General features: G+C 53.9%; 1 protein-coding gene across 1 annotated transcript; it reads right to left on the reverse strand.

The window, feature by feature from the left end:
* Positions 1-2,573: 2,573 nt before the first annotated feature.
* On the reverse strand, positions 2,574-6,464 carry pdgfbb (platelet derived growth factor subunit Bb). The gene is made up of 5 exons (XM_084676882.1): positions 6,114-6,464; positions 5,279-5,375; positions 5,025-5,084; positions 3,689-3,882; positions 2,574-3,465 (listed from the first exon to the last, which is right to left on the reverse strand). The coding sequence occupies exons 1-5, from the start codon at positions 6,462-6,464 to the stop codon at positions 2,641-2,643; spliced, it is 1,527 nt and encodes a 508-aa protein (XP_084533008.1). The 3' UTR covers positions 2,574-2,640.
* Between the last annotated feature and the right edge of the window lie 3,738 nt (positions 6,465-10,202).

A 10,202-nucleotide genomic window follows, 5' to 3' on the forward strand; every position in this document is an offset into this window, starting at 1 on the left:
TAAAACACACACACCCACGCCCAGACATGCTTATGCACACATACAAGCAGACACACAAACACACACAAGCACACACACATACAAGCAGACACACACAAGCACAAACACATACAAGCAGACACACACACAAGCACACACACACATTGATCCCTTTACTCATCTTCTCTGAGAAACTCTCCATCTTTTTTTGCACAACTGAACTCTCTGTGGACAGATACGTGATTGATTAGAATATCCTGTGATCCAGATACATAAAGTGGGGATACACCGCCCTGCACCACCTTACACCACCCTACACCACCCTACACCGCCCTACACCACCCTACACCACCCTACACCACCCTACACCACCCTCCACCACCCTACACTGCCCTACACCACCCTACACCACCCTACACCGCCCTACACCACCCTACACCGCCCTACACTGCCCTCCACCACCCTACACTGCCCTACACCACCCTACACTGCCCTACACCACCCTACACCACCCTACACTGCCCTACACCACCCTACACCACCCTACACCGCCCTACACTGCCCTCCACCACCCTACACTGCCCTACACCACCCTACACCGCCCTACACCACCCTACACTGCCCTACACCGCCCTACACCACCCTACACTGCCCTACACCGCCCTACACCACCCTACACCACCCTACACCGCCCTACACCACCCTACACCGCCCTACACTGCCCTACACCGCCCTACACCACCCTACACTGCCCTACACCGCCCTACACCACCCTACACCGCCCTACACCACCCTACACCACCCTACACCGCCCTACACCACCCTACACCGCCCTACACTGCCCTACACCGCCCTACACCACCCTACACTGCCCTACACCGCCCTACACCACCCTACACCGCCCTACACCACCCTACACTGCCCTACACCACCCTACACCACCCTACACCGCCCTACACCACCCTACACTGCCCTGCACCACCCTACACCACCCTACACCACCCTACACCGCCCTACACCACCCTACACTGCCCTGCACCACCCTACACCACCCTACACCACCCTACACTGCCCTACACCACAATACACCACCCTACACTGCCTTACACCACCCGGTATGAGTCTAGCAGGCACAGGAACAAGGATCAGTGAAATGAATAAATAAATGGTATATATCATGTAGAAATGCAGACCCAGTTTAGTGTATCTGGAGCACCTTGATGAGTCGTCCTGAGGAGTCCTGAGGACGCTGCCACACAGGGCTGTTCCAGTGTTTACACAGTTACATAGAATTAAATATGACAGAAAACAAGAGAGAAGATCTACGTTGTTATGCTACTGAGTGATATCTCTGGGTTGGTGCTCTTGCTCTCCAACAGTGATGTCAGCATGGAAACAGACAGTACTGTTGAACTGAGACAAGAACCTAGATACACACAGGACTGCCTAATGCAGGTCCTGTTGGTCAGTTCTGGTTGTGTCCCAGCTCTGTCTACCTAGCAGCAGTCTAACCACAGCCCTGGAGGGAGAGGGAGAGGGCCAGGTGGACGTGTCTGTGACTCAACAAACCAGGACATGGGAAATGTAGTCCTTCACCAGTATGGAGAATGAGTTCTAGACCAGACTGGACCTCTCGTGGTACCTGGCAGGAATGGTATCCAGTGGACTGAAGTGAAGAAGTCCTGAAAGTTCAAACAGAACTCAGTTTCCCACATCCCTCTTCTCCAGGACAGTCAGAGCAGGTGGTGGTGTGGTCAGCTTCCATCCTGCATCCTGCCAGCAGGAGCCCTGGTCTTCACCCAGGGGCTGTCACATGGGCCAGAGGCCGTTAGTACTGTTACTGCACACCTTACAGGACGAGCTGTTACTGACAGGAAGAGGTGCTGACATCACAGGGAAGGTGCTAACTACCCAACACTGAACGGTCACATGACTTATCCACCTGCAGGAGAGAGGGGGGGGCGAGAGAGAGAATTAGAATGATTGTTCACATACTTCTTTCTCGCACAACAAAAAACGTGCTTCATGCTAGATCTCTTCATCAGTAAGAGTGATCTCATTCCAAGTTCCGAACCGGCTGGGTTCCAGAATGTTCTGTGGGTTCCAGAATGTTCTTTGAGTTCCAGAATGTTCTGTGGGTTCCAGAATGTTCTGTGAGTTCCAGAATGTTCTGTGGGTTCCAGAATGTTCTATGGGTTCCATGTCTCACCTGGGTTCATCAGCGTCCTACATCAACATGGCTCTCATGGCTGCTTTGCTGATCCGCTTCCTGTTCTTCCTCATCCTCTTCCTGGGGTTGGGGGCAGGGCGGGTGGGGCGAGCGGGGCGGGTGGGGCGGGTGGGACGGGTGGGGCGGGTGGCGCCAGCGGTGGAGGGGGGAGAGCTGGGGGAGGTGGTGGATGTGTCTGAAGGAACCGAACACACATGCTCACTTAGAATACAAGAACAATGAGTGAACTCACATGGAACATTGGGAGGAATAATGAAGGAATATTCTACCTGCTGTTTGCATGGTGGACGGATGCTGCTTCTGTGTGCTGGTGAGGAGCTCCTTCTCCTGGTCCAGCTTCTGGTGAAGCTGCTGCTTTCTCTCCTGCTCCAGGAGTGCCAGGCCCACCCTCCCTTCCCACCCAGGAGTGTCATTGTCCTTGCCATGCTCCTTCAGGCCCTGATTGGTCTCCTCGGTAGGATGGAATCGGTTCTCTTGTCTCTGATTGGCTGCCTCAGTGGGAGCGGCCTGTTCTGAGGAGGCGTTCTCTTGCCTGGGTCTGGACTGCTTGGTTGTGTTGGTCCTCTGGGGGGCCTGTCTGTGTTTATCATGACCCCCCCCCTGCTCTCTCCCAGCCTGGGCTGTCCCAGCATACGTGGGGGGGCTGCCCCCCCCTCCGCCCTCTTCTCCACAGGGTCAACAAGCGCCCCGAGCTCCGCCTCCTCTCTGCCTCCCAGCGCCCTGGGCTCCGCCTCCTCTTTGCCTCCCAGCGCCCCAGGCTCCGCCTCCTCTCTGCCTCCCAGTGCCCCGGGCTCCGCCTCCTCTCTGCCTCCCAGTGCCCCGGGCTCCGCCTCCTCTCTGCCTCCCAGTGCCCCGGGCTCCGCCTCCTCTCTGCCTCCCAGCGCCCCGGGCTCCGCCTCCTCTCTGCCTCCCAGCGCCCCGGGCTCCGCCTCCTCTCTGCCCCCCTGCTGTGTGGAGCTGTTGCCAGCCCAGTGAGGGTTCCAGTGCTGCCCCAGGAGCTGCTCCAGCTGGATGTGCTTCAGCTCGTCCCGACGGTGCAGCTCCTCCTTGGAGCGCCCCTTGCTGTGCCCCTGCTGCCCCTGCTGCCCCTGCTGCCCCTGCTGCCCCTGCTGCCCTGGCCTGTTGGGCGCAGGCTTCTTCTTGGATACGGACGGAGACCGAGGTGCTGGCTGGCAGCGACACTCCACATGGTCTACCACAGAGACCACTGCCTTGGCATATGTGGGCTGCTTGTTCATGTACTGGACTTTCATCACCTGGTGAGGAAGAGGATGAGGACAACAGAAGAAGCAAGGGAAGGATGGGACACCTCATGAGAAAGGAACATCTTAGTTGGTGTCAAGTGTGTGTGTGGTGTGTGTGAGTGTGTGTGGTGTATGTGTGTGTGTGTGGTGTGTGTGTGTGTGTGGTGTGTGTGTGTGTGTGGTGTGTATGTGTGTGTGTGTGGTGTGTGTGTGGTGTGTGTGTGGTGTGTCCTACCTGCAGGTGTCTGGTGTTGGTGAGCACAGGCACACACTGCAGTGCCTTGGTGTTGCAGCATCCAGAGCAGCGCTGCACCTCCACACAGGGGGGCCACAGCAGGAAGTTGGCGTTGCTGCGATCCAACATGGCGCGGGTGACCTCCGTGACCTCCGTTCGGACCTTACACAGAGCCTGCTGGGCCGGCAGGGCATCTGAGGCAACACACACACACGTTACTGACTGTTCCTAAGACCTGGACACTCTCACAAGACGTGCTTCTATTCACTACACTATTCATCCACATAAACAACTTCTTGTTCCACATGTAAATAAAAATGTTGTTTAAAGTATGAGCAGATAAATAATTCCATTTGTCCTTTATGTCATATTATATGTACAGCACACGAGACACTAGTGCTGCAGCAGCTAATTCCAGGACGTAGAATGTGCGGACTTTTCACTTTCTGAGGTGTTGGTTCAGCAAATCACTAATGACTTACACCAGCTCGCGTTCACAACCCTCAGATATGTGTGACATCATCTTTCACACTGAGCGCAGCTAACTAATATATGATTCGATCCAGCTGTCAACATCAGTTGACTGACAGGTGAATATGTACATTGAAGGGTTGGGATTGATCATGCTGAAGGCTAAAGGGTCACAGAAGGTTATCACCAGAAACATCCAGGTCACATTCATCCAACCCAGACTAGTCTTAGAGATCTCAATACCTAGTACTGAGATCATCTGACTCCACCTTTAAATGTCTTTAACAATTTATGGCCAAATGTGAGACTTACTCACACTGTCTGATCTCACACTGTCTGACTCCGTAGACAAGATTTGTTGACTCTGACCACAGAAATACTTAGGAAGAACTATACATTTTTTTCCTAATGTATTCCTATTTTTTATATAAAATAGGATATTTATATAAATATCCACTTTTTTATGGTGATAGTGACAGTGAGAGAGAGAGGGAGAGAGGGAGAGAGAGAGATAGAGAGATAGAGAGGGAGAGAGGGGGAGGAGAGAGAGAGAGAGGAGAGAGAGAGAGAGAGAGAGAGAGAGAGAGAGAGAGAGAGAGAGAGATGGAGAGAGAGAGGGAGAGAGAGAGAGAGAGAGAGAGAGAGAGAGAGAGAGAGAGAGAGAGAGAGAGAGAGAGAGAGAGAGAGAGGGTACTGTATATGTTTAGGACTGTGCGGTACACACTCTACCCAGAGAACCACCAGGGCACTTCTGATCTGACGCTTCTGCTGGACTTTTGATATTTGTACGTCGCTGTGGATAAAGGTATGACTATGGTGTCAATCCAGGATGTGCACAGGAGAGGGAGAGGCTGGGGAGACTTACCCAGACTCCGAGGAACTCGGTTCATACTGCTGTTGGAGGGAGAACCCTCCTCATCCTCATCTGAGACAAAACGTTCAACAACTATGTTAAGATTTACAGATCTGGGCAGCAATTGAGTCTATGAGTGTGTCAGACAAACTGAGGGGGTGGGAGGGGGGGGGGCTGAGACAAAGAGTGAGAGAGCAAGAAAGAGAGATAATGAGGCAGGCAGGCAGACAGACAGACAGACAGACAGACAGACAGAGGGTGTTTACCTGGACCCTCAGAGAGCAGCAGTAGTTGCAGGTCCTGTATGGAGGCGATGGGGCTGTTGCTAACCAGCTCCACCAGGCCCACAGGCAGAGAGTCCTCCTGAGGAACACACAGCAGGCAGGTCACCAACACACCACACTGCACCCAGCACTTCTCACTTACCTAGACACACTGTCCATGCAGTTACAGACAGAGACAGAAGGACAGTCAGTGAGAGAGGTAGACAGAGAGTCAGAGAGGCAGACAGACACATCGACAGACAGACAGGGACAAAGAGAGGCAGAGAGACAGGAAGGCAGACAAAAGGGACATGAATGTAGGAGTAGCTTGTCCCCCCTCATCATGCCCTCTCCCTCCGGAGAGGGGAAGTGGCTGTACATGGGACTGACACAGAGCTGACAAAGAGCTGACTATGAGGCTGCCTCATCTGCTAACACTTAGAGGTCACACAGGTCACCCAGGGACCAGGAAGTGGGGGATGGAGTGACAGAGAATGAAGGTGGATGTGGACTGAGAGCTGGACATTAGGAAGAAATGATGAGGAGAGTGAAGGAGAGGTGGAGGAGAGTTGAAGTACTGGAACCGTTTATCTAACGAGTGCTGAATGACCACCAAGACAGGAGCATGGCAAAGTATTGAAACTGACCAGGTGGTGTGTCATAGACCCAGGAGTAAGAGTGAGGCAAGGTGTTAGAGTCATATACCACCAGGTCTGGAGATCAACCAAAGCCCGTGCTTTCACCTCCAGCGAGGTGGTGAGATATTCCGTTTCTGGAGAACACAATGTGTAAACGGTGTTCACACTTCACTGTGCCAACAGGCAAGTCTCTCCTTTACTGTTAGAGTCTGCAGGAGCAGGCTGGACAGGAGCAGCAGGCTGGACAGGAGGAGCAGGCTGGACAGGAGCAGCAGGCTGGACAGGAGCAGCAGGCTGGACAGGAGGAGCAGGCTGGACAGGAGCAGCAGGCTGGACAGGAGGAGCAGGCTGGACAGGAGCAGCAGGCTGGACAGGAGCAGCAGGCTGGACAGGAGGAGCAGGCTGGACAGGAGGAGCAGGCTGGACAGGAGCAGCAGGCTGGACAGGAGGAGCAGGCTGGACAGGAGGAGCAGGCTGGACAGGAGCAGCAGGCTGGACAGGAGGAGCAGGCTGGACAGGAGGAGCAGGCTGGACAGGAGCAGCAGGCTCATGAAAGCCCCTGAGGACGCATTGATGTTTCCGCCTTGCCGCCCTGCCTCTGCTCCTCAGCCTCCCTGCCTCTCCCCCAGACCCCCTGTCTCCCTGCCTCTCCCTCAGACCCCCTGTCTCCCTGCCTCTCCCCCAGACCCCCTGTCTCCCTGCCTCTCCCTCAGACCCCCTGTCTCCCTGCCTCTCCCTCAGACCCCCTGTCTCCCTGCCTCTCCCTCAGACCCCCTGTCTCCCTGCCTCTCCCTCAGACCCCCTGTCTCCCTGCCTCTCCCCCAGACCCCCTGTCTCCCTGCCTCTCCCTCAGACCCCCTGTCTCCCTGCCTCTCCCCCAGACCCCCTGTCTCCCTGCCTCTCCCTCAGACCCCCTGTCTCCCTGCCTCCAGCTTCCCCCTGGCCCTGGCCCAGGACATCAGGCTCCACAGCCTGACTCTGACTCTGAGTGGAATGTTAGGCCGTCATCTTGGGCTGGCCCTTTGTTCAAAGGGTGGTTGCTGTCATGACGATTTGTGTCAGAGCAGGAAAAATAAAATAAACACTTCACCCGGGGCAACATCTAAATAACCCAAATATAAACAGGTATACACTCAAGCAGACAGAATACATAAACACAGCTCACAAACGCAATGAACACAACGCTGATATACTAGGACAAAATGTAAACTCAACCAAATAAGTAACCTTTAATAGTTAAGGTGTTCACAAGATAGGAAGAACTGTCTATATATTCTTCATACTGAAAGGTAATGGTCACTGTTAATCAATAAGAACCCAGATATTATTCACTGGAAGATTCTCAACTCCCATCTTCCAGATCCCCATTAATGTATCTGACAGTATGCACACTGCACATAACCAACAAGTACACAAAGTGTACCATCCAGACACCATCCAGACACCATCAGACACCATCCAGACACCATCCAGACACCATCAGACACCATCCAGACACCATCCAGACACCATCAGACACCATCCAGACACCATCAGACACCATCCAGACACCATCCAGACACCATCAGACACCATCCAGACACCATCCAGACACCATCCAGACACCATCCAGACACCATCCAGACACCGGTCAGACACCATCCAGACACCATCCAGACACCATCAGACACCATCCAGACACCATCCAGACACCGGTCAGACACCATCCAGACACCATCCAGACACCATCAGACACCATCCAGACACCATCCAGACACCATCAGACACCATCAGACACCATCCAGACACCATCCAGACACCATCCAGACACCATCCAGACACCATCAGACACCATCCAGACACATCTCTGTTTGGGGCAGATGACCATGAACAGTTCCCCAGGTTCCATGTACTGACAGTACAGGAGACTGCTGCAGAGATGACACTGCTGTTGGAATGAGGTTCCACATGGGAGAAGAACTGCTGCTTTGTCTTCTGGGTCGTACTGCATGTTATATTACTGTATAGTACTATGGAGCTTATGGGAAACGGACAGTAAGTCTGACTAAATCAAATCCTCCTTCAGAAGTTAGTGGTTGTGCTCCAGAGAGACCGCTCTGACTCTGGCCTGGACTGCACACCCCAGCAGCTGCTGCTAGTTCTGAAGTGATCTGATGGATGTGACGAAACCACGCGGCTTCCTGGTGTGAGGCACAGGGGAGGACGAGGCACGGGGGGGACGAGGCACAGGGAAGGACGAGGCACAGGGGAGGACGAGGCACGGGGGGGACGAGGCACAGGGAAGGACGAGGCACAGGGGAGGACGAGGCACAGGGGGGGACGAGGCACAGGGGAGGACGAGGCACAGGGGAGGACGAGGCACAGGGGGGGACGAGAAACAGGGGAGGACGAGGCACAGGGGGGGACGAGAAACAGGGGAGGACGAGGCACAGGGGGGGGACGGAGAACAGGGGAGGACGAGGCACAGGGGAGGACGAGGCACAGGGGAGGACGAGGCACAGGGGAGGACGAGGCACAGGGGGGGACGAGGCACAGGGGAGGACGAGGCACAGGGGAGGACGAGGCACAGGGGGGGACGAGAAACAGGGGAGGACGAGGCACAGGGGGGGACGAGAAACAGGGGAGGACGAGGCACAGGGGAGGACGAGGCACAGGGGAGGACGAGGCACAGGGGAGGACGAGGCACAGGGGGGGACGAGGCACAGGGGAGGACGAGGCACAGGGGAGGACGAGGCACAGGGGAGGACGAGAAACAGGGGAGGACGAGAAACAGGGCAGCACAGGAAGTCCTGGATCTGAGAGAAAACAACTGACAGACCAACAACAAAGAGGAGGCGTGTCTTCTTCTGGCTTGTTTGAATGGTCACTTCCTCTAACTTAGTCCTTTCATATGCTGTGGACTGTGTGTGTGACTGTGACCCATATATGATCGTGGTGTCTGGTCTGGTCTGGTCCATAGAGAGACCATCCAGACCTCCAGTCCTCTCTGGGTATGGTCTTATTCCACTGAGGAGTTCTGGAGAAGAGAAGCACATGATGGATGGTGGGAGCTCGTAGGAGGTGCCTATTGAGATGTTTATTGACAGGTTAACGAGCACAAGCACATCTGGAACGGTCGTCACCATAGCAATCACCAGCAACATGTCAAGCAGACATGTCAACGCTCTGGTCATAAGCCCTGCAGACTCACTGTACAGCAGCCTGGCCCGCAGGCTGCGTAGAGGGAAGCAAAGTAGAAGTAGAGACAACTGGAGACAATGGAAACAATAGTCTGACGTAGCAGAGGTGCTTTAGTGTCTGAAGACTGCAGCAGCCCTGCCTACCACAATCCAACCCCTGTCCAGAGGAGGAGGAGTACGGAAGACAACGTGTGTTTACGATGAATTATATGACACAATAATGATCGCTTTTTGAGTAAATAAATGAATACCATGGCAGGTAAAGTGAGGGACCAAGCCTGTTCAGAGAGAACACGTGTGTTTTAAATACTGCACAGAGAGAGGTATGCCTTCAGTATCTCATGTCTGGACAGCCCATAAGGTCGTGAAGTCAGCTGTAATAAGGGTTAGGGCAAACATGACTTTAACTACGGCTCACATAAAACTTAAATTCGTCCGCATTTTCAAGTCTACTTTAGAGAGAGGGAGAGAGACGAAAATAAAAGACAGTGTATGTAGTGAGAGCTAAAAAGACTGTGCTGTGACAGTGAACGTGTCCATTTAAACTGACTCCCACTTACCTCGGCCTTCCCAACCCGCAGACTGGCCATCACCAGCAACGCGAGCAGCTGAACCCACGAGCTCATCTTGCTGCCCAGCCTGGAGTGTCCGTGATAGACCGCGCATTTATGGAGGCCCGAGTCTCTCCTCAGCACTAGGCGCGGGGACAGCGTCTCGCAAAGTGGAACAGCTCGTGCGCAGACGGACTCCCACGCTGTCGTCTCCAGTAACGGATCCCGTGAATTAACGATTGTACTCAGCTAACCCACTTAGAAAGTCCACCTGGTTCAGAACTCTTCAGCGTGGGCGAACTTTCAACAAGAACCGTCTCGATGGCTTCTCTCTTGCTGTTTAGATTAAATATGTACGGCATGTTATGCCCCTTTAAACGGTCGAATGTTTGTCTGAGATGCCGGTAACATATTATGATTATGGCCTGTATCGATCGTAATTTTAAAAACTATGAAAGCAAAACAAACCCCCACTAGTGCAGCCTAATGAGAAAGATTTGAGTAACAAAGTGTTTTACTGTAGTAAAAAGAGCAAAGCGTTTCGATTCGAAGCAATGCG

Source organism: Hypomesus nipponensis, chromosome 17 (assembly GCF_054491055.1).
Source record: "Hypomesus nipponensis isolate SF chromosome 17, ASM5449105v1, whole genome shotgun sequence".
NCBI lineage: Eukaryota > Metazoa > Chordata > Actinopteri > Osmeriformes > Osmeridae > Hypomesus > Hypomesus nipponensis.